This window comes from Bos indicus x Bos taurus, chromosome 11 (assembly GCF_003369695.1).
Source record: "Bos indicus x Bos taurus breed Angus x Brahman F1 hybrid chromosome 11, Bos_hybrid_MaternalHap_v2.0, whole genome shotgun sequence".
Classification (NCBI taxonomy): domain Eukaryota; kingdom Metazoa; phylum Chordata; class Mammalia; order Artiodactyla; family Bovidae; genus Bos; species Bos indicus x Bos taurus.
In genome coordinates, this window is record NC_040086.1 from 73,667,321 (window position 1) to 73,691,203 (window position 23,883).

The 23,883-nt window shown below is 42.6% G+C and overlaps 3 protein-coding genes across 7 annotated transcripts in view; 2 read left to right on the forward strand and 1 right to left on the reverse strand.

The window, feature by feature from the left end:
* ADCY3 (adenylate cyclase 3) overlaps nt 1–875 on the forward strand; it is an 83,782-nt gene extending 82,907 nt beyond the window's left edge. For both annotated transcript variants that reach the window (XM_027555926.1, XM_027555927.1), the window contains exon 22: nt 466–875. In XM_027555926.1, the coding sequence (XP_027411727.1) occupies nt 466–648 (183 nt within the window). In that variant the 3' untranslated portion in view covers nt 649–875. The remainder of the gene's footprint in view (nt 1–465) is intronic.
* On the reverse strand, nt 666–16,078 carry CENPO (centromere protein O). 4 transcript variants are annotated; one of them, XM_027555928.1, is made up of 8 exons: nt 15,474–15,735; nt 15,193–15,302; nt 13,524–13,681; nt 5,787–5,904; nt 4,853–5,112; nt 3,775–3,946; nt 2,804–2,967; nt 666–1,242 (listed from the first exon to the last, which is right to left on the reverse strand). In XM_027555928.1, the coding sequence occupies exons 2-7, from the start codon at nt 15,236–15,238 to the stop codon at nt 2,831–2,833; spliced, it is 891 nt and encodes a 296-aa protein (XP_027411729.1). In that variant the 5' UTR covers nt 15,239–15,302; nt 15,474–15,735; the 3' UTR covers nt 666–1,242; nt 2,804–2,830. The 4 variants fall into 4 exon arrangements, with proteins under 4 accessions (XP_027411729.1, XP_027411731.1, XP_027411732.1 ...); XM_027555930.1 differs by lacking the exons at nt 666–1,242; nt 15,474–15,735 and adding an exon at nt 15,977–16,078 and having other exon boundaries at nt 1,425–2,967; XM_027555931.1 differs by lacking the exon at nt 666–1,242 and having other exon boundaries at nt 1,425–2,967; nt 15,640–15,739.
* PTRHD1 (peptidyl-tRNA hydrolase domain containing 1) lies at nt 15,749–21,443 on the forward strand. Its single transcript, XM_027555933.1, has 2 exons — nt 15,749–16,015; nt 18,997–21,443. The coding sequence occupies exons 1-2, from the start codon at nt 15,764–15,766 to the stop codon at nt 19,165–19,167; spliced, it is 423 nt and encodes a 140-aa protein (XP_027411734.1). The 5' UTR covers nt 15,749–15,763; the 3' UTR covers nt 19,168–21,443.
* The last annotated feature ends 2,440 nt before the right edge of the window (nt 21,444–23,883 follow it).

A 23,883-nucleotide genomic window follows, 5' to 3' on the forward strand; every position in this document is an offset into this window, starting at 1 on the left:
AGCAAGAATGGGAAGAGCTGCCTCAGTAGAAGGGAGGAAATATTTCAACTCTATTTGCAAAATGTAGGTTTAAGTTTTGGGTAAGAACATCCTGCCTCTTGGAGTGAACTAGCTAACATTTTAGGCCTCCAAGTGCTCCCCTCAAAACCACCAGATCTTTGTCACTGGGTCTGGCAGGAGAGCTCCACAAAAAAGGCAAAGAAGAGAGAAAAGCAAGATACAAGTTGCCAAACAAGATGACCTATGGTTGACCTCCTAAGAGAGCAGGCAGGAAGGCTACCTTTAGGAGAGAGAAGAGCTGGGCAAACCTTCTCTCTGCCCCCAACTCACCCCCAATCTGTGCCCAGGCCAAAGGGGACAGGAGGGGAGCCCTGCGGGCCTGAGTATGGGAACTGTGCTGGGTGCTGCCAAGCCCCTCAGCCCAGGCTCACTCTCTAACCCCAGGCTCTCGGTTCTCCTCTACAGGTGGTGGAAGAAACCCAAGTCATCCTTCGAGAATACGGCTTCCGCTTCGTGAGGAGAGGGCCCATCTTTGTGAAAGGGAAGGGGGAACTGCTAACCTTTTTCTTGAAGGGCCGAGACAAGCTGGCCACATTCCCTAACGGCGCCTCAATCACACTGCCTCACCAGGTGGTAGACAACTCCTGAATGGCTTCCAGCCCTACGAGAATCCAAATGGGAGGGAGAGTTTATTTTTGGGAATCAAAGAAAGGCTTCGGGAAAGGACATGTGACCAAGTCCCAGCAACCCAGGCTGTTGAAGTGTACACTCACATAGACTTTAGGTTTAAAAAATCTCCTTCAGCCTTCATTTTCCATGGATGTGCGAGCTCTGAGTGCGGCCATACTATTCCTCAGTGTGCCTCTAGCTTACCCAGAGAGTAGGGCTCACAGTCATTGTACTGGAACGTTCCTTCCAGAGCCCTAGTTCTTACCAGCCCTCTTCCACCCAGAGAGGCCATGGCCACTGTGAGTAGGAAGGGCTGCCAGAGGTGGAACAAGGCTGCTGCCTCTGTGCCTGGCTGGGAGCACAGGCGGAGCAGCTCTGCTTCAGATGAGGGCCGCTCACTGGCCACCACTCACTCCGCAGCTAGAACCTGGAAGCAGTGCTTTTCACTCTGAAGACCTGCTTGTCTGTGGTCCGAGTTAGGTGAAATGGCCCTTGTCCTGATAATCTTGAAAGGTTCTTCTGGAACCCCATCACCTTAGTCATGGGAGCAGAAAGTGCAATATTTCCTTTTACCTGGTGGGTGGGAGGGAGGGAGGGAAAGGGACTTTATTTCTGAAAGAAAAATATATAAACAGATCTTCTACATTTATATTTTTAACTTTCTGTTAAGAAAACACTCCAATATTGCCTTGCCTTTTGAGCTCTTGCTACAGTCGCCTTTGCTACTGCTTAAAGAGAGAATTTACAGGTATAGATAAAGAACAAGACTGTTTTATTAAAAGCTTTATTCAACTTGAATATGATCATCTGTGCCAACTCTGTTAACAGCCCTCATCTGAGAAGTGCTTTGCTCTCTCCCACACTCATTTGAAAAGACCCTGAGACTGGCAAAGATTGAGGGCAGGAGAAGGGGATGACAGAGGATGAGATGGTTGGATGGCATCACCGACTCAATGGACATGGGTTTGGGTGGACTCTGGGAGTTGGTGATGGACAAGGAGGCCTGGCGTGGTGCAGTTCATAGGGTTGCCAAGAGTCGGACATGACTGAGCGACTGAACTGATCCTGATACACTGGTCCTTACCGTGTGCCCGGAAGGCAAGAACTTAAACTAACACCTCCCTCTCATTCTTAGGCTGCTTCCTTCTAGATGGTGGTCCAAGCTGGCTCGACCATCCCCCTGTGCTCCTCCCAGAATTACCTGTGGCACCCACACCTGCAGCTTACTGCCTGGCCATCAGCTCTAGGACAGGACCATTTTAGAGTGAGGCCAGAATACAGCTCAGGGCTTTGGACAGTAAGGGTAGTGATGACTCCTTTTTGTGACCTGGCAAGTGACAGGTTTTCACATCCATGCACTGGCCTTGCACATACTCCCATGGCAAGGAACAAAAAAAGCCAGCAGAGCGGAGGCCATGGTTATGTGGAGAAGTGGTTCACTAACTGGACTAGGAGAGGATGAAGACAATTGCATGGCCAGGGCCTGGAGCTTACAGAAAAGGGAAGAGATAAAGGACAGGGGTCTACTTCCTTTGCAGTGATCAAGGTATGAGTAGACTTCTGATCATGAGCTGACTCAATAAATTCAGTGCTCTCCCAACATGTTTTAGGAAACGATATGAGATACATGCAGCCCCAATTACTCTATCCATAGTACTCACACCACATTCTTTGTAAAGCAGTGGCCGAGAATCAACCACACTTCTCTTAACTATATGATTCACATCATATCATGAACCCTGAGAGTTCTAAGAACTTTCTTCTCAAAAGTCACAGACAGGAAAGTGAGACAAAGTTAGCTGAAGGTTTCATAAAAGCTACATAATTAAATGGTAATACTCCCTCTCTCACAAAATGCCTTCTGTAAAAAAATCTCATTTTCAGCTAAAATGTGTGATTAATATCTCAAAAAGAAGAGATGATTTTGAGCACTGGAGCAAGTGACCAGGCAATTTTGGAGACCTGTCCAAAAATGCCAGGGTCAATAGACTGAAACTTGCCCCTGACCATCCTTGATAAAGTGGGTGTCTGTTCTGATTCCAGGGATGGTTCCCAGGAAAGGAGTCTTAGCCTTTCAACAGTTTTCAGTTCCTAGGACCTTGCCCGCAAGTGTGGTCAGTACTCATTTACTCACTTCTGATGTGTTCCCAAAGAAAATATTCTAGGAGACCAAGCTCATATCCAGCTTTTCTCCTTTTTTTGCAAATGAAGTAAACACCTGATGTAGGGGCTTCGTAAAAAACAGGTTTTCATGGGCTGCTCGCTGTTCTTCCCACGTGCTGGGTAAAGCTTCTGTTCCTGAAAAAAAAAAAAAGACAGGATCTGTCAATCTCACAGCGCTAATATTTGGAACCAGGGGAGCTTTTTTTTTCGTTTTTGGTCTGGAGCTGAGACAGCCTTGCCCCTTACTGGTCCAGTGAAATTTTGAGACCAGAAACACAGACTCTGCCATTTCCTTCTCCAGGGGATCTTCCCGACCCAGGGATCGAACTCAGGTCTCCTGCATTGCAGGCAGACGCTTTAACCTCTGAGCCACCAGGGAAGCCTAGACTCTGCCCAGAGAAATCTAGAAACCTATGATGTGAAACCTGCCTCCTAAAAACATTTTATCATTTTTCTTGTTATTGTCCATTATGTTACATTTAACAACAGAAATCTCGGCCATAGCTAAAAAATTCCCATTCAGAGACCGGTCTGTGCAGAGCTAAGGGTATGCCGACTTGTCACATCTATTTGGCTTCACAGTGAAGCGAGGCTTTCACCATCACAGCGACCCTATGACGCAACCTCATCACCTGTCTAAGAGGGGTTTCCAATGAAAACAAATCGTAAGCTGAAAGAACTCTGGTGGTGGTGGACTGAGCAAAGGAGAAAGAAAAAGTTGGATAATTATGTTTACTACTTAACAAAGAGGAGAGGAAAACTGACAGAAATAGGGCAGATATTATTGGTATCTTTTCTGTATTTTTCTGTTCACAGTACAGAAACAGAAGATAATATCTCAACAGGACCAGCTGATATAGTCTCACTATTTCACTCTGTTTCAATCACGTGAATAACACAGAGCATATTATAATTTCTTCCTGGAGGCATCCTTCCTCTTACCTTGAGAAGTAACTGTGACGTCAGTTGGAAGGGTTGTCGTGAGGTCCTTATACAGCAGTCTAGCACAAAAGGGGAAGGACTGACCTTCCGGCTTCACTTTGTAAGTAAATGACAGCAAGTTGCACAATGAGTTTCTCTGCAAGGGCCCCACAAGAAAGGCTGCAAAGTCACTCTAATGGGGATGGGGATCAAAAGAGACACAAAGTATATGACAATTACAGCTCCAAGGCAATAAGTGGTTATGAGCATCAAACATGTCTACCAAAACAGGGCCCATTAATTAAATCTCAGAAATAAATGAAGGATAGAGAAAGGCCTGAAAAAAGGACAAATGAGAGAGATTTATAAGATAATTAAGAGTTGGTAGCAGCCTAGAAGGCCTGTAAGAAGCACTTACTAAGTCAACGGCCAGAGGCTGGGGAGACACTATTTCTGCTAAGAACTCAGGGGATGTCACACGTTTGGCTGAAATGCTTCATGTCTACATTCACATGTCAGTATCTAACTGATAACCAGAAGCTTCGGTCATTCCAAATGCACAGAGAAATTTTAAGTTTGTAAGAGTCACTTATTTCCTGCTTGTATTCATTTCCTTTTTTTTCCCCCCTTTTTACTGCAACCCTAGCTCAGTTACAACCCTAAGAATGTAAGCCTGAGCTTAGTCAAAGATGGACAGCATTCCTCTATGGTATTTTCAGAAACCATTATTCTGCTTTGCACCTATTCCCAAGGCTCAGCAAAGATACCTGGCACACAGCAGGTCATCTACTGGGCCTTCACTGAATTAAAAATAAAGCAACTGTACCCTACCACTTTGTGAGAGGAAGGAAGGGTCAAGAAGTATAAAAGCCTGAGAATCACCATTCATGAGTAAATAATCTCTTCACCAGTACCCATCCAGAGTTTCAACAGAAGAGGAGGTGGAAAACAGCTTGTATGTAAATAAGAAATGAGCATTAGGACGACAACAGTCAAACTTCTGGCTCGGAATTATGAACCAATCTAAAGTACAAAAGAACATGTCCCTTTCTTTCAAGTCTATCTGGGCTCCCAAAATGCTTTATAAGATCACAGATACCTGAAGTCGATCTGCCTGGTACTTCCTCCCTGAGTAAGCATTTAGGTATTCCCAGAGAACAAACAAGAAGTGCCGAGTATTAGTCTGTAGGTATTTTGCAGATATCTCTTCTAGGGGAATGAAGACTGGAACTGAATGGTGATGTATCCAAAGTGGTTTCTCCATGACAAGGTCCACAAAGTAGGAATCCAGCAGGTTCCCCTCGAAAGCAGTGCTGATGCAGACACAGACTCCTCGGCTGGTCAGCTTCCCGCTGATCCCTGGGACAAGACAGTGCCTTAAGGGACACGAGGCAAAGGCTTCATCTGTGCATCCCACGCTCCTCAACTCCACCCAGTACACACACCATGGGCTCAAATGCTCACTGAATGAATGTCTAGACTCTTTCTTCTGACTTTGACTCACTGAGTTTGTTTTCTTAAAACCACAGAATTGTGGGGGGCAAAAACATTCTAAGTATCAAATTATTGAAGAAGAGATTTTGAAATTTTCAATTTACCTATGGCTCCTTTTTTCCTGAGTGCCAAGTAACTTACGGTAGTACTCAGGTCTTCTCACAATCCTCTTATGATACAGATAATAGGTAAGTAAGTCCTCATTTTAATGGTCAAACAGAGACTTGAGGGGTTCAAACTATTTGAACAGTGGCATCAAGCAAACCAGCTGTAAAGGAAGTTCTAGCACACGGTCTAGCACATGTTGAATCACTACAATGAATAGTCTAAGCCAGTCACCAACCAATCTGCTGCTGCACAGGGGCCAGTTTTGCAGGTAAAGCTGCCTATGAATAGCATGCCAGTTCTGCATGTGTATGTCGGGGGGGTGGGGGGCAAAATTCAGTGTTAATGAAATAGGTCCAGGACTAATAATACATCTTGCAAACTATCTCACTAGACAGGAGACTCAGACTGAAACAAGTGAGAAAAAATTATACCTGTAAAACGATATGCCTGCAGAATGGCTTTCATGTTTTCCTGTTTTCTCTCCAAAATTTCTTGCTCACTAATCTCTAATATTTGGTCAGGTTCTACATTGGCAGTAGATGCTTTAACCTGCAAGACATGTAGCAGATTTATCTGGGTACAGAGGCATAATAGAAGTCCCATGCCCTCATCTACATGGGAAAAATGTACATGCAAGAGTATTTTTTTTATTAGGTTATGAATCAAGAAATGCTACTGTGGCCAGCCAGCTGGTGCTATGAATTCACAGCAGAGGAAGAATCTTGTGGGTTATATACAGTACCAGGAATCAGAAGTAGAAACTATGTTGGCCTGAAGAACAATGCATTTGGCTGCAGTATAGTCTTGTGAGAGGAGAAAGAAAAAGAGGTAAGGAAAGCCTAGGGTAAGCAAAAACAGCTGTAAAGAGGCAAAGCTGGTAAAGTTGGGTCAGACTGTGCAGGCTTTTAAGTGCCAGGATGAGAAATACTGATTATAAGTTGCACACTGTGAGCTACAACCCAGTAGATGCTATCAGACTAACTCCTTCTGAGACAACTACCCAAGCTGATGCAAATACCAAAAAGAAATAAGCAATCATGCAAGTAAACAAACAGAAAATGGCCCAAAGGCATCAGAGAACCACCAAAATAGCCAGACTGAAGACTAAAGATGAATGCGGAAGTTAGTTGGGTTTTCCTCCTCATAGTCCTGTTGATTTTTATCACATGGCATACAGGCCAAATAGAAAGCTGCAGGCTAGATTCTGCAGCAGTCTCGCAGTGCCAGGGCAACAGAAACTGGAGACTGAAGTTACCAGAGCAGACTTCCTATGGGCCAAGATATAGAAATGGGAACTCAACAGGCTGCATGACACTTGTCCTCCAGGCATAACAGAAAGAAGCTGCTGAAAATTAAAAAGCTGAGCAGACTGTGGAGGTCAGGGCCTGCCAAAGAAGACGGATCTTGACACATCTGTCCTAGCACACCCAAGCTTTCAAGTAAGGCCTCCACAAAGGACTACACTCTACGAATGAGGGCAAACCAGAAACAGGTGACTTCAGTTGGTTGATAGTGATGTGCCCTTACACTATCTGCCTGTCAGAAAAAAGCTGAAATTTTTTCTGCAAGAAGACAGCATAGTTCAGAATCCCTATTTTTTTTTTCAAACACTACCCATCATTGAATTAAAAAGAAAAATTACCAAGCATATCAGGAAAGAGGAACAGATGTCTAAAAACCAGAAGGAAAAAGAAGACAACAGAAGCAGATCTGAGGGGATTCAGCTATTTGAGTTATTATCAGACATAGTCATTAACACAGATTAAAGGATGGAAAATTCATACCAAAGGGCTGGAATCTATTAAAAAGAATCAGATGAAAATCCTGAATCCAAAAAATACAGTTAACAGAAATCAGGAATTCAACGGGTTTAAAAGCTGACCGGACACATAAGAAAAGTGAAAAATAGGTATATTTTCATAGCTAGATTAAAGAAGAGTAAAGACATAAGAGAGATCACAGTAAGAACAAAAAATCCACACGTGGAAACCCCAGAAACAAAGAAAAAGAACAAGACAGATACATTACTTGAAGAGATACTGGGCAAATTTTCCAAACAAATGAAAACTGCAAGTGATTAAGGAGTGCTATAACACAAAGCAGGATAAAGAAAGAAAACCAATCCTAGCTACATTATGATGTGAAACTGCTAAAACCCAAGGATAGAATCTTAAAAGCAGCCAGAGGAAAAAAGACACATTATATTCAAATAGTAAGACTAACATCTGAAAGAAACTATGGAATCAGAAGACAATGAAAAAATGTTTTTAAAGTATGAAAGAACATAAATTTCAACCTATAATTTGAATACCCAGTAAAAATATCCATTTAAACATGAAAAATAAAGTGAAATAAGGGTGCTTTCAGACAAAAATAGAGAATTTTCCTTTCCTGCAAACCAACACTGATAATAGTATCAAAAGGACCTACTTAAACTGAAGAAAAATAATCCCAGATGAAAACATGGAAATGCAGTACTAAAGAGCACTGAAAAGGGTAAACAGGTATGTAACTTTATAGGCACAGTGACTGTACAATGAAGTGTTTCATAGAGTTTAACACATGTAGAATTTACATACAACAATAACATGAAAGGTTGCATGTGTGGGAAAGAAAAGATGTTAGGTTCTATAATTATCTATGAAGTGGTAAAGGTACAAATCTAAAGTATATTCTAGTAAGAAAAACAAGCAGAGGTTAAAGCGTCTGCCTGCAATGTGGGAGACCTGGGTTCGATCCCTGGGTCGGGAAGATCCCCTGGAGAAGGAAATGGCAACCCACTCCAGTATTCTTGCCTGGAGAAGCCCATGGACAGAGGAGCTTGGTGGGCTACAGTCCACAGGTCGCAAAGATTCGGATACGACTGAGCGACTTCACTTTCACTTTCTTTTCTCAAAGATAATCACTAAAAAAATGCTAAAAGTCATATAATTAACAAGCTAATGCAGAAGTGGAATAATACAAAAAGTAGCAAGAAAGAAGAGAAACAAAGAACAAATAGTAACATCTATTTTATTAGATGTTACTAATGGAGATGGAGATCTAGATATATGCGTTATACGGAGATCTAGATATATTGCATTACATGCTTTAGTCGCTAAGTTCAGTTCAGTTGCTCAGTCGTGTCCGACTCTTTGCGACCCCATGAATACGCTCAGTCGTGTCCAACTCTTTGTGACCCCATGGACTGCAGCCCGCCAGGCTTCTCTGTCCATGGGATTCTCCAGGCAAGAACACGAGTGGATTGCCGTTCCCCTCTCCACAGGATCTTCCTGACCCAGGGACTGAACCCTAATCTCCTATATTGCAGGCAGATTCTGTACCATTTGAGCAACATGGAAGTTCTTCTAGATATGTTAGGAATCATTAAAAGTTGATAAATAATTAAAAGACAAAGACAGCCAGGCTGGATTAAAACTAACTATACGCTACTTACAAAAATAAGAACTGTCGAAGTTATACTTAACAAAGTTGGTTTTAAGGCAAGAAGTTTAACTAAAATAAAAGGGAACACTGCATAATGATAAAGTCAAAGTTGCTCAGTCACATCTGACTCTGCAACCCCATGGACTATACAGTCCATGGAATTCTCCAGGTCTGAATACTGGAGCAGGTAGCCATTCCCTTTTCCAGAGGATCTTCCCAAGCCAGGGATTGAACCCAGGTCTCCCGCATTGCAGGCAGATTCTTTACCTGGGAAGCCTAAGAATACTGGAAAGTGAAAGTGAAGTCGCTCAGTCGTGTCCGACTCTTTGTGACCCCATGGACTGTAGCCTATCAGGCTCCTCTGTCCATGGGATTTTCCAGGCAAGAGTGCTGGAGTGGATTGCCATTTCCTTCTCCAGGAGATCTTTCCCACCCAGGAATCAAACCCGGGTCTCCCACATTCCAGGCAGACGCTTTACCATCTGAGCCACCAGGGAAGCCCAAGAATACTGGGTAGCATATCCCTTCTCTAGCAGATCTTCCTGACCCAGGAATCAAACCGGAGTCTCCTGCATTGCTACCAACTGAGCTATCAGGGATAGCTGATAATGATAAAAGGTTGCTGCATAAAAATAAAAGGCTTACCAACCAAGAAGATAAAACAATCCTAAATTTGTCTGTACCTACTACACAGCAAAACTGAATGAAAGGGGAAAAAATGTACAAATCCACAGTCACAGTGGGAGATCAACACTTATTATCAACTAATAAGTTGACAAATAAAATAGTGAAGAAATGAACATCATGATGAACACATTTGGTCTATTTGATATACAGAGAGAATACAGTACCCAAAAATGTAAAATCCACATTTAATGAACATGGAACATTTGTCAAAATTCACCACATGCTGGGTCATATTCTTCAATCACAATGGAATTAAGCTACAAATCAATAACTAAAAAAATTAATTAACAAATCCAATTTTTAGATATTATGCAGTATACTTCTTAAACTGATGGGACAAAGGAGATATCACAATGGAAATCAAAAATATTTTGAACTGAAATGATAATGAAAACATATCAAAACTTGCAAGATATAGCTAAAGCCATGTGCTATGAATACTTGTGTCCCTCAAACTTCATGCTGAAATCTAATGCCCAGTGTGATGGTATTTGGAGGTGGGGCCTTTGGGAGGTGATTAGGTCATAGCTGGAGAGCCTTCATTAGTGTCCTTATAGTGTCTGGAATTAGTGTCCTTATAAATGAGATGCCAAAGCACTAGCTTGCCCCTTGTGCCATGTGATGTTACAATGAGAAGACCACAATCAAAGAGGTAGTAAGGGGGACTCCCCTGGTGGTCCACTGGTTAAGAATCTGCCTGCCAATGCAGGGGATGCAAGTTCAATCCCTGGTCTGGGTAGATCCCACATGCTGCAGAGCAACTAAACCCAAGTACCACACTACCAAAGCCCACGCTCTGGAGCCTGTGTGCCGTAACTACCAAAGAAGTCACCACGAGTCCGTGCACTGCAGCAACAAAGACCCAGTGCAGCCCAAAATAAAATATTCTTTTAAAAAGAAGTAATAAGTCCTCTGACACTAAATTTGCCAGTGTCATAATCCTAGATTTCCCAGCAACTACAACTGTGAAAAATAAATATTTGTTGCTTATAAGCCATCTAGTTTACGTATTTTTGTTATTGTGGCCCATGTGGATTAAGACAGTATGCTTAGAGGGAAATTTATAACTTTAAACACATACAGAAGAAAAAAAAAGACTTAAAAAACAGTTAAGTATTCATCCCAAGAAACTAGAAGATATATGCCATGTACAATGACTGGAAGGCACAATACTAAAAAGATTTCAACTCTTTCCAAATGGATGTATAGATTTAGTGCAATTTCCATCAAAATTAAAGGAGGTTTCTTTTCAGAAACTGACAGCCAATTCCCAAATTTATGTGAAGTTTGAGGGGCCAAGAATGGCCAAGATAATTCTGAAGAGTAAGACCTAAACGACAGGAATCAAAACTTTTCAGTAATAAACCTCTGGTACCTGCACAAAGACCAACAGACCAATGGAACAGAACAATTCAAAGATGGGCCCGCAGCAGACCCAAAGATCCACTGCAATCAATGGGGAAGAGTGACCTTCAAGCAGTGGTACTGAGTGAACTGCATACCCATATGGAAAAAAACAGCAAGTGTGACCTTCAGGGACTTCCCTCGCAGTCCAGCGGCTGGGCCTGTGCGCTCCCAATGCAGGGCGCCTGGGTTTGGTCTCTGGTCAGGAGCTAGATCCCATATGCTGCAACTGAGACTGCATGCCACAACTACAGATCCAGAGTGCCATTAACCAAGACCTGGTGCAGCAAAATAAATACTGTTTTAAAAGAAGTAGTAGTATGACTTCTATTTCACACTATGTTACACAAAAATCAATTCCAGAAGGACTGTATTTCTGAAAGTAAAAAGTAAAATAAAAACTTTCAGAAAGTAACACAGAACATCTTTGTGTTCTTAAGTTAGGCAGATATTTATTCAAAGGAAACATGAAGTTAGATTCTTAAATCAAGCCTCATTAAAATGAAGACTTTCTCCTCATCATCACAAGATGTCACAGGAGAGTGAAAAGGCAAGTTCGTCTTTAAAAGAAGATTTGGAATACAGATACAAAACAAGGTACTTCTAACCAAAATGTGTAAAAAATTCTACAATAAGAGATATACAACCCAATAAAAATTCTGCAGAAGTTCTGAAAAGTTCATTTCACAAGACTTTCAAGTGTCCAAAAAAGGTACTTAAAATCATTAATTAAAAGAACTCAAATTAATTCACAGTGACTTACTATTATACTCTCACTAGAATGATAATTTTTTAAAACTGACAATATCAAGTATTGGGAAAGATGAAAAAAAATGGAAATCCTATATACTGTTGCTGGTAATGTAAAATTGGTACAATCAGTCTCAAATTCTGTTTGACAGCATTTACTACAGATAATCTTTGTACCCTGTGACCCAGCAATTCAACAGAAAAGTAAGTCTTTTTACATCAAAAGAGCATGAAGAATACTGCATTATTCTTAATACCCACAAAGTGAAAAACCCAAATAATGTAAATGTCACCAACAGTTCAATTAGTAAAGAAATTGTGGGATATTTTCTAAAATGGAATAATTATATAGCAATAAAAAAGAATGACCAGGGGACTTCTCTAGTGGCCTAGTGGCCAAGACTCCGTGCTCTCAATACAGGGGTTCCTGATTTGATTCCTGGTCAGGGAACTAAGATCTCACATGCCATAACTAAAAGATTCAGCACAACCAAATAAAATAAGTACATACATTGTTGCTGTTCAGTGGCTAAGAAAGACCACTGCTGCTGCTGCTGCTGCTGCTAAGTCGCTTCAGTCATGTCCGACTCTGTGCAACCCCATAGATGGCAGCCCACCAGACTCCCCCATCCCTGGGATTCTCCAGGCAAGAACACTGGAGTGGGCTGCCATTTCCTTCTCCAGTGCATGAAAGTGAAAAGTGAAAGTGAAGTTGCTCAGTCGTGTCCGACCCTCAGTGACCCCATGGACTGCAGCCTTCCAGGCTCCTCCATCCATGGGATTTTCCAGGCAAGAGTACTGGAGTGGGATGTCATTGCCTTCTCCAAGAAAGACCTCAGCATGCACCAAAATGGATGAACCTCATAGAGAAATCAATCCGCAAAAGAAGACAGACAGAACAGAGTTCATACATTTTTCATTTATATAAAGCTCAAAAATAAGTAAAACCAGTGTTATGATAACAGAAACCAGAATAGTGTTACCTTGAAGGAAATGACTAGGAGGATGGGGGAGGGAGACTTCTCAGGTACTGGTAATAGTCTACACCTTGATTTGTGTGGTACTTACCAGAGTATGCTCATCTCTATAAAAGGATCTTTAGATTTGTGCACTATATACACGTATTTATCTATCTATATTAATATATAGATACATATTTTCTCTTTACTAAAAAAAAGAAAGGGAAGAGGGAGGAAGAGAAGAAATGGAGACAAGGAAGAGAAAGAGAAGAAAAAGAAGGAAGGCTGAGGACGCTTGTGACTGAGCAAGAAAACTTGTAATTTAATGAAAAATGTAGTATTTTATGAACATTTTCTTGGCTGTGCAAAATGTATTGGAAAATATAAATATTAGAAGAGAACCAACTAGAAGACTACTGCAATAATCCTACCATCTAAAACCTGGTAAATATTAAGACCCATGTGTATAATGCACAAGCTATGGTAAGGAGGAGGTGGAGGAGGGGGGCACAAAGACAATCTAAAGAATTTGACAGGTTTTACTAATTGGATCTGGGCTAGAGAGAAAGCTTAAAAGAACGAAAAGTCAAAGTTTACTGTGAAGTTTCAAGTTGGGTGAAAGATGATTCTAGAAAGATGGTATTAATGACAAAAGTACTAATGACTCAAGTCTGGCTGAAACTAAGGTAAGAGGCTCATGTCCATGAGGGCAGGTTAAGAGATTATGATGAATTCACTTGACCCATTAGTAAGGCCTGCCAACTGTTAGATGATATTGATATCAGCTGACTCTATAGCTGTGATTACTTGAGGGATCAAGGACTGAAATTGCTCCAGTTAAGACCACAGGTAAAACTTATTATTCAGATTTGCTTATCCCAGATCATGTTAGGTTTTTACACTCCAGGAAAGCCTGCCAATATCAATCACACTTCTACTCACTCTGGCTTGACGCTGTTTCACTTCAGCCCTCAGCTTATCTCGTAGACGTTTCAGTTCATGAATCCTGGCTTCAAGAGCTTGTGCATTCTGTGGCTCTTCCAATTTTTTACGGGATTTGCTCACTTGAGTCTCTAGTCTTTCCAAGTGAGCTAAAACACCTGCGGGAAGTAAAAAGGAACTTTCAAACAAAGCTAAGGATTTCTAAGTCCAGGAACAGGAAGCACTTCAGGGAAGAACAGATGGTGACCCTTTCCCCAGAACTTTGTGGTCAGTTAAATTGTAGATAACAATTGCCAACAATTTATAAAACTAGAGGAGCTGACAACAAGAAGTCAATGGTCAGCAACCACTTAGGCAGAACCTACAAGTTCTGACCTACAAGTGGTTACTTACTAGGCCATTGTTCAAAAAGGGAATCATCTAAATATAGCTACTCTTAGTTATCTGTGATAATAGTGACCCAGAGGAAAAACAGGGTCAGAAAAAGGTTTTTTTTAATTGGGTTTTACACAAGTTTTCCCAAAGTGGTACTGTGTAACTGTTGGATTTAGACATCCATAAAGACTTGAGTATTCTGAAGCCCTGAAAAGTATCAGGAGCATACAACTATAAAGGCACACACTAAAAGGAACTGTCCACCAAAACTACTGGGCATTAGACAGGGAAACAAGCTCACCAACGGACAGAAACTGGCAATCTCAGTTTCCAAGAGACTAAAGACCAATATAGTTGAGGTCCTAGTTTTAAAATGCTAATCAACTCTAGCAATGAAGCATCTGCGAACACTTCCTACATATTAAGACACTTACACCAGATCCTTTACTTGCAAAGCATGTAAAGAATTAAAGCGTTTTTATCTCCTATACATTATGCATCTGCTAAATGCTTCAATGAAAAGCATCAAAACAATTACCTAAGTTCCACAACCACCACAATATTATTTTCCTCCATTTTTTCAGATGAAGCAATCAAGGCAGAGAAAGGTAAAATAACTTGCTCAAGGTAACAATATTTATAATGACACAGCCAGACTCAAACCCAGGTCTCACCAACACTGGTCACTGCTTGGCAAGGCCCCTTCCACAGGAGTAATGCGGGAAATGGCCTCCCAAAAGTTCTGAGAAGAAAAGAAGGCTCACTGGCTAGAACTGCAGCTCTGAATACGAACATTTAGCACACTATTGTGGAGAAGGCACTGGCGACCCACTCCAATACTCTTTGTCTGGAAAATCCCACGGACGGAGGAGCCTGGTAGGCTGCAGTCCACGGGATCGCTAAGAGTCGGATACGACTGAGCGACTTCACTTTCACTTTTCACTTTCATGCATTGGAGAAGGAAATGGCAACCCACTCCAGTATTCTTGCCTGGAGAATCCCAGGGACGGAGGAGCCTGGTGGGCTGCCGTCTATGGGGTCGCACACAGTCGGGCACGACTGATGAGACTTAGCAGCAGCAGCATACTATTGCATGCAGCCTACTGGTCGAAAAAGGGAAAAGAGCTTAGAAATAAAAGTCATTTTTCCTGCTCCAATGATCTCAGCTGCCTTTAAGTCTTCCATGTTAGTTTAGTTCACCATCCTACTCCCAAACTTCAGGTTAGAGGGGAAACGGGCTTTCAGCCTGAGAATTATTTTGAGGAGCAGCAGTTAAATGTAAACCTTTGAATACCTCCGCGAGACTCGCCGTCTTGTCTTAAAGTATTTGCCAGCTCCATCTCCTCCTCAGATTTTCAAAGGCCTTCCTAGAAAAGTTGTCCATGCACCAGTAATTGCGTTATCCTTGCGGGCAAAAGAAAATGCCAAGAATGTATTCACACTCACGACAAACCCACAGGGCCGGCCCACACAACGCAGACACGCACCCATGAGCCCCGACACCGCAAGCGTATTCGCTAGGACGCCCCTTCACTGACTCGCCCGGCCCATCCCCAGGTGCGAGTCGGCCTCTACCTCCCGGTCCCTGCGCGCTGCCGCGGCACCACGCCTCTGGATCCCCTCTCTGGGTGTCCTCGCACACGGAAGGGGCTGTTAAGAGGCCTGTCAGCCTTCCACCCTGGTCAGAGCCCCGTCCGCCACTGGGTCTGGCTTTCCCTTTATCACTTCTCCTCTTGCTCACTCTAGCCAGGGTCAAGAATTCCCGCCATTCTCGGCTTCAAAATCAAGCCAAGCGGTCCCAGCGTGCTTTGCGCTCCCACCGTACAAAAACATGGCAGCGCCCAGGGCCCCTCCCTGATCCCGGCATGCACCGCGGGGTAGGCCCGGCCTTTCAGTTGAGCAGGAAGATGGCGGCCTCTGGCGGAGAGCCGCAGATCCTGGTACAGTACTTGGTGTTACGAAAGGATCTAACACAGCCTCCATTTTCCTGGCCAGCAGGCGCAGTGGTTGCACAGGCCTGTCACGCAGCCACCGCGGCCTTGCACCTTCACCGCGACCACCCGCACACAGCAGCTTACCTCCGGGAGCTAGAGCGCATGCGCAAGGTGGTCCTCGAGGTGAGGCACTAGGAAGAGGGGTGGGACCTTGAGGACGTTGGACCGGAAGTGGGTGTAGTTTTGAGTCCGGGCGCCTAACATCATGGAGTGGGTGTGGCGTGTGTGTGTGTGTGTGTGTGTGTGTGTGTGTGTGTGTGTGTGTGTGTGTGTGTGTGTGTGTGTGTGTGTGTGTGTGTGTGTGTGTGTGTGTGTGTGTGTGTGTGCATCATGGAGTGGGTGTGGCGTGTGTGTGTGTGTGTGTGTGTGTGTGTGCATCATGGAGTGGGTGTGGCGTGTGTGTGTGTGTGCGCGCGCGCCTAACATCATGGAGTGGGTGTGGCATTTGTGTGTGGGGGGGCGCCTAACATACAGTGGGTGTGGCGCGTGTGTGCGTGTGTGTGTGGAAACGGTTCTGGGGCTTGAGCTACTGCCCAGCGAGCCTTACCTAAATAGGGCGGGGCCTGACGGTGTGAGGAGTGGACACCCGGCTGGTTATAAATGCTTTCTGCGCCGCTTCGGTCTCACCTGTGTCCCTCTTAAATAGATGCTTGTGAGGGCGAAGGGCTTTCTACCCGCCTTTCTACCTGAGTGCTTTGCTGGCCTTTTAATGGCTGTGCCGAAAAGTACAGTCCTTATCCCTCTCCAGAAAACCGATCCAGAAGGGTAGGGACTCAGGGTTCCTTATTGCAAGTGAAATCAAACTGAAGCATTTACCTGGGTCTGACCCCAAAATTTGAAAATAAATGTGAACCCTAGTGTGATTTGAACCTAGCATCAGAGGTAAGGTTCTTTTTACAGATGGCCAAACAGATCTTACCCTTACCTTCTGTCAGTTCTAGAAGGTAGAACTCTAGAAACGTATCTTAAGAAAATAACAAGATGCACCCAAAGAGCATTGCACAAAGATACTCATAGGGGCGTTTTATAATAGTAAAAAATGTGGAAATCATTAAATTTCCAATACGATGAGTTGGCTAAACTTCGGCCCTGATAATGGATTATTATGAAACTGGCCTAAGTGACATGACTGAGCGACTGAACTGAACTGAGCCTCCTAAGTCGTGTTTTTGAAGTACATTTAGCTGGCGTGCAAGAGTGCTCATGACGTGGTGCTCACTGAACTATATTCTACATACAAAATGATCCAGATTATGAAAGGAAAAACTAAGTAAATACATCCAAATACTAAATAGTGGAATTTTGTTTTTTAGGTAATGCTTCTCTCTCTCTGTTTTTACTTTTCTACATTAAGCACATATTTTATAATGAAAAAATGATTGCTTTCATTTTAAAGCAGCTTTCTTCTCATTATAAAATTTATCTTAATAACTGAGGTGGAGGGTTGGGGGTAATTCCTTCTCGGCTAGCTGGCAAAAGCATTATTTTTCAAGAGAAAACTTGCTGTTGAGTGTTGAAACATCAAATAGTAACCTGCAGGGAGAAGTCCTGAGAATCTGTAAGGCAGAAAAGAAACAGATAGTCTTTCCTTTGGATTCTTTTTATAGGACTTTTATAGGAAGACTTCAAGAAATCATGTGGTTTGGACATCTCCCTCTCTCTTGCTTTTAGCAGATAAAATATTTACCCCTTTTCTCAGATGAGACATCTGAAGCCCAGAGATTAGGTGACTCCTCTGAGTTTAAAAGACATGTCATGAGTCTGTTGTTAGCTGTGACTCAAGAAAGGGACTTAGGAGTCACCACTGATTAAATAAAGGTGCTCCTGTAGCCACAAAGACCAATAAGATATAAGACAATGCCACGATTAACTCCATTTACTGTTTACTGTGTGCCAGACACAGATCTGAGCCTAATTTCACTGAATCTCATTACTACTAGGAAGCATTATCATCCCATTTTACAGGGGGGAAACAAAGATTTAGCTAAGCCACACAACTTACCAGAGATCACACAATGAGTAAGGGGTGCAAAGTTAAAGTGTTAGTTGCTCAGTTGTGTCCAACTCTTTGTGACCCCATGGACTGTAGCCCACCAGGTTCCTCTGTCCATGGAATTCTCTGGGCAAGAATACTGGAGTGGGCAGCCATTCCCTTCTCCAGGAGATCTTCTCAACCCAGGGATCAAACCCAGGTCTCCTGCATTGCAGGTAGGTTCTTTACCATCTGAGCCACCAGAGAAGCCCAGAAAGTGGTACAGCAAGGGTTTGAACTCACTCTAACTTTACTATGCTGCTCCTGGTGCTGAAAAAGGAAGGAAGGGAAGTCAATGCAAGTCCTTCAGCATGCCCAAAGGACTCAATAGATTAAGAGTAGCAATCCCAGCATCCTCTACTTTGATAAGACAAACCTCTGGTTATCTTAGTGGCTTCTGCTTTTCTAGGCAATATATATGTGTGTATATATATATATATATATACACACACACACACCTTATGCAACATAACACACTAATGGTCTTTATTTTCTGAGTGATGGCTTTACTATTTCCTGTAATGAGATTCACATGGGTGATAAAGATGATGAGAAACGATTTCTGAAAGACACGAGAGAATCATTTGCCCACCATTGAGTTAACAAGGCGGAACTATCCCAGCAGTAAGAAAATCCTTCTTGGTTTGTGTGGACTGGGGTGGAAGTAGGAGGGAGGTGGAAGTGATGTGATTTTAGAAAGCCTTCCAGTAGTCAACTCTTAAGGTCAGAGCTGGCTGTGGGATTAGTGATGGCTGTTTAGTCACCAGAACTAGAAAATGCATAGAGCATAATTACTGATAGAGCCCCTCAGCATCTCAGGAGGGGAGAGATAAAGCTCCATTTTATACATAGGAATATTAAACCTTACCCCACTCCCACCCCTTCAGAGAGTGAATGGCAAATGGAGCGATGAAGCTGTTGCTTCTGGAGACATTCTCTACAGCGCCTTCTTTGGTAGAGCTGTTACTCCACTTTCAGTTAAGAGGAGTCCCCCTTCATACTTTTTTTTTTTTGCTTTTGCTTTTTGTTACTTCCTAAGTGGGCTTTTCAGCCTGTGTTCTGCTCCTTTCAGGCCCCGGATGAGACCACCTTAAAGTTGCTGGCAGAGACGCTGCAACAGAAGAACATTGACCACAAGCTGTGGATGGAGCAGCCAGAGAATATACCCACTTGCATTGCGCTCCGTCCCTACCCCAAGGAAGAAGTGAGCCAGTATTTGAAGAAGTTCCGATTGTTCAAATGACTGACGTTATCCATTGCTTTGTTATGTTTGCGTATCAGCTGAATCCAGAAACTACATGCCGTCCATCCCTAAGCACCGCGTACTCCTTTCAATGACAATTCCCTCTTCCTTTTAAATTCTGGTAGTTTTTATTTTTTCTTGGCCATGCCAAATGGCTTGTGGGATCTTAGTTCTCCAACCAGGGATTGAACCCACACTCTTGGCAGTGCAGAATCCTAACCACTGGACTGCCAGAGAATCCCCAAATTATGACAGTTTGTTGAAGGTCAAACACATGTTCATATTAAAGTTGTCATTAATAAGTATTTCCTCTTACTTTTAATTAATAAGTTCAGATGGGGAAGGTCAGTGAGTAGTAGTATCATCTCTGGGTCATTGCTCAAACAGAAGATTTGGTTAGACTTCTATATAGGGTCAAGGAAATGCCCTTACTTTTTTTGTTAGAATTAATATAGTTCTTTCAATCACCCAGGTTTAAAACTCAGCCTTTAAAGTCCTTATCTCTTACTCATTTTCAGGTCTTATAATCGTTGAATCTAGGACACCATCAGATTTAAGATACACAGTAATTTTTACCTGTTGTTAAGAAAGGAGAAATGCTGCCACTTGAGACATACAATTAACTGAAAGATGTATTCCAGTTTCAAAGATATAAAATTTGTTTAGTAAAATATGTCAATACCACATCTATTTTCTTATAGCTTCCAGTGCCACTACCCTGAATCGGGCTCTCATTTTCCTCGTGGGTGTCCCACTGGTCTGCCCACCTAGTGTGTCCTGGTCACAAGCCAGCAGATGACCTGCCACCAGGCTTATGCAGGATCACTGAGCACGCTTGTCAGTACAGGGTCCTACTTGCCCATGGAAGAAAGTCAGGCTTCCTTAGATCAGCCCTCAGGCCCTCCGTGTTTATATTTCCTAACTTTTTAGGTGACTCTTCAATTCCCTTATTCAAACTTGATGCATCAGTAAAGACACTCCAGTTGCTGCCCTCCAGTCTCTGGCCTGGGAGTCGAATGTTAGGACTCTCCTCCTCCCTTGCCTGCCTCTGGACGTAAGCTGTTTCTGGCTCCAGTGCTGCCACCTTCACAGAGCCTAACCCAGCCACAAATGATAGCACCCATCTCTGAATGTTTATATAATATAGACAGTGCTTAAAAATAGGCAGGGTCAGGGGCATAATAGAGGACTGGCCTTGAACAGGGAGAGAGAGAGAAAACTTAATTTTGAGACTAGAGGAGAGGGAGTGGGGAAAAGTATGAATATATATAAGTTCATAGTGGAAGAAATACCTGTTGACTTAATTTTCTTCTATGAAGTGGGAAGCATATAGTCTTCCAGAACAGTGAATAAACTTTCTGAGCACCTTATTACATGGCATAACATAGTGGTTAAAGCTCAGACTCTAGTGTCAAACAGCCTGAGTCCAAATCCTGGCTTTCGTACATTTCAGCTGGGTGAACTTGGGCAAATCACTCAACTTCCCTGAGCCTAGGCCCTTCATCTGTAAAACAGGGATTTACAGGAGTGCCATGTGGATTAAATGTGTCAGTGTGTACAAATCCTGTGGAACAATGCCAGGGCACTCAGTGCCAGAACCTGAGTGTAAAAATGTAAGACACAGCCCTTAAGAAGCTTTGAGTCACGTAAGCCAGTTGTCTAACTCCTTTTCTGTGAAGTGATGCCATCCACTCCCTGCTACTTCCATTTAAGACAATTAGGTAAATGTTTCCAAATGATACTGAATTTTAAAAAAAATCTATATATTTTTAAAATTCAAATTCTGCAGTAAGACAGTGAGTGATACAGTCAGAGAGAGATGAGTGTCTATACAGCTGGGAGATAACAGCTCAGGCAAATGCCTAAAGCAGCTCCCAAGGGAAGAAAGGATAGGCACTCAAGTGAGAGTAAGACAGTAACGGGGAAGCAGCAGCTTTCCTTAGTAGAATCAGCTAAGCTTATTATCATCTGAACTCAATCAGAGTTTCTCAAAGTGTAGTCCCTAAATCAGCATCATTTGGGTACTGGTTAGAAATATAAATCCCGGGGCCCTACCCCAGACCTACTGAACTGGAAACTCTGGTATTATCTAGAAGCAGCCTGGTCCCAAGAGGCAGCCAATCTAAAATGTGTACGATGAATGTGTGTGATTTCAAGTCAATGATAGTGTATGATGTGCTTACAGGAAGGAGGCAGGAGGGAGAGCAAGAATTTGGCACTAATTACACTATGTGGCCTTGCACACCAAGTTTACAAATAAAGAAATTTTTCTCCAATGGAGCAAGGTTGTGTTGCTAGACCTAGAATAGGCGGCAAGTCCTTGAAAAGGATCTATGCTTTGGTGAGTTTCTTACACGTGAAAAACATCTGATTATAAACAAAATGCTTCCATTGTGCTAATCAATTTGACAATTTTGTGATGCAGGCTGTCTTGTCTCAAGGTTACTGATTCAGAAAGGCTTAGACTTGCCCAAGATCAAAGTCAGTGGCAGGACTGTGGTTGGAAACCAGGTCTTTCATCAGTCCAGTTTTCTCTTAACCTCTTATAGCTGGTTACTCATTTGTAGATACTAATTGAGAGTGGTTTGAGAAGGAGTCATGAGTAGTTTGAGTGCTAGGAAGCTGTATCTTCCATTTTAAATTGGTTAAATGACATTCCAGATTATAAATCAGCCTCCTGTGACTGTGAGCTGTGTGACTCTGTACCCTAGGGATCAATTATCAGTGGAGGAGCTGACAAAATTCAGCTTGTGAACGTGTACAGCTGAGAATCAGTGCCTAGGTCATTGCTTCCCACAGGGCCAGCAGAATGCAGAGGGCTCCCCCACGGGGGCATGGTACAGTCACCTTTTATTGTTGTTTAATCAACATATCTTCCCCACAGATTCTGAGATGCCACCCTAGGGGTGTGCGCTGCCTCCTGGTTGAGAACTGTGGCAACAGTGAACCACTGCTGCTGACAAGAAGGTGATAGTGTGGAAAAATGGCTGAAAACCACTGCCCTCAGCTACCTTGGCCTCACAAGTTTTAGCCATCCTCTGAGGTCAAGTCAGCACAGCCCCAGCTTCTCTTCTACTTTGCAAGGGCCAAAAAAGTGGCACCCAAGTTCTTAACCTAGGTTTTTGAGATATAAAAAGCAGATGAAGGAAAAAAATGTCATTTTTACTATCAATAGGTTAGACAATAGAGCTTTATGTGACCCCTGAATGGGCTTGCTACTTTCCTGTCTGAAGGGAAAGCAGATACCAAAGTTTCTGCTTCCGGTCACGGGGAGAAGTAAAGAGAGAATAATAAATCCCCCATATTCAGTCTGTCAACTTTGACTAGTTCCATCCAAATGAGAAACATGGACAAAAGCAACCATCCACCAACTAGGCTAGTCAACCTGCACGAGGAAGAGCGAGGGGAGAAATGGCAGACTCCATATGAACATTATGTTTATTAAACTCACTCTATAAGGAGAGAAGTGGGGAAAAGGCATTCCACCTTCTCAACACTGATGTAAGGAATTCTGAAGAAGAACTAATGATCCAAGAGGAAGACTGTTTTGACAACAGGTTCAAGATAGATTTGCTTGGAATGGGGAGGAAAGTTGGGATATAATAAAGACGATGTATAAAATCAGGCACAGACTGATGATGTGGTGGCAAAAGGAAAACTGAGCCATAAGAAATATGGTGTTACTTCCTTACGGTACAAATGGAAAGAGCAAGGCAGGTGACAATCCCAGAAGACTTGAGATTGAAGCTGAACCCTGCTACTTAATGGCTATGCAATTTGGCCTCTGTTTCCTGAATCTGAAAAATTCCTAATGGGAATTAAACAATCAGTTTAAATTTAAGGACCAATTTAAACAATACCCCACAAAAGCACTATCACCACACAATTTAGTGTGCAATTTAATGCAATCATTATAATGTTTTTTTTTTTTCTCTCATTTTATTGCATTATGGAGATGTCAGATCAAGACCTTACACTGGGCTAGGACCTGTAGTACAATAATAGCAGTGTGCATAGGTACCCCTGACTTGCTATCATTGACTATAATGGGAATGCTTTTAAACTTTCAATGTTAGGTATGTTGATTTGTTGAAACTTTCAGCAAATCCTTTGTGTTAGATTAAGGATGCTCCTTTCTGCCACTGCTTAGCCAAATTAAAAAAAAAATTCATATGTGTTTTTAAAAAATCAACGACTTTTTTTCTCATTTACTGAGATGATCTTTTTTTTTTTTCCATTGTTACCATGGTGAATTGCACTGCAAGATCTCAAATACTGAACCATCTCTGTCCTTGGAATAAACCCTACTTTGGCATGATGATTTAGTATGAGGGAGATGGCCTAGTTAAGACACCTGGGTTCCAGTTATCTTTCCATCTCATGGCTTTAAAAACTAATCAAATGACTTCCAAATCTGTATCTTCAGCCCCACCTACTCCCCTAAATTTCAGCCCCCTCTGTATCCTATAGGTTTGACAGCTCCTCTGGGATGTCTAACAGGAATCTCAAACTTATCATGGCAGAAAATAAACTTGCCTCTTTCCCCCCATCCCTGTTAATGGAAAATCCATCCTTCCATCCCCCTTCTCCGAAGATCTGACTTTCCTGTTTTAAACTGCAAACACTTTCCTCCAGTAGTATTCTCTATCCCTCCTTTCCTACTTAATTTTTCTTCACAGCACTAATCACCTGGCACACCACGTATTTTGTTAGTTT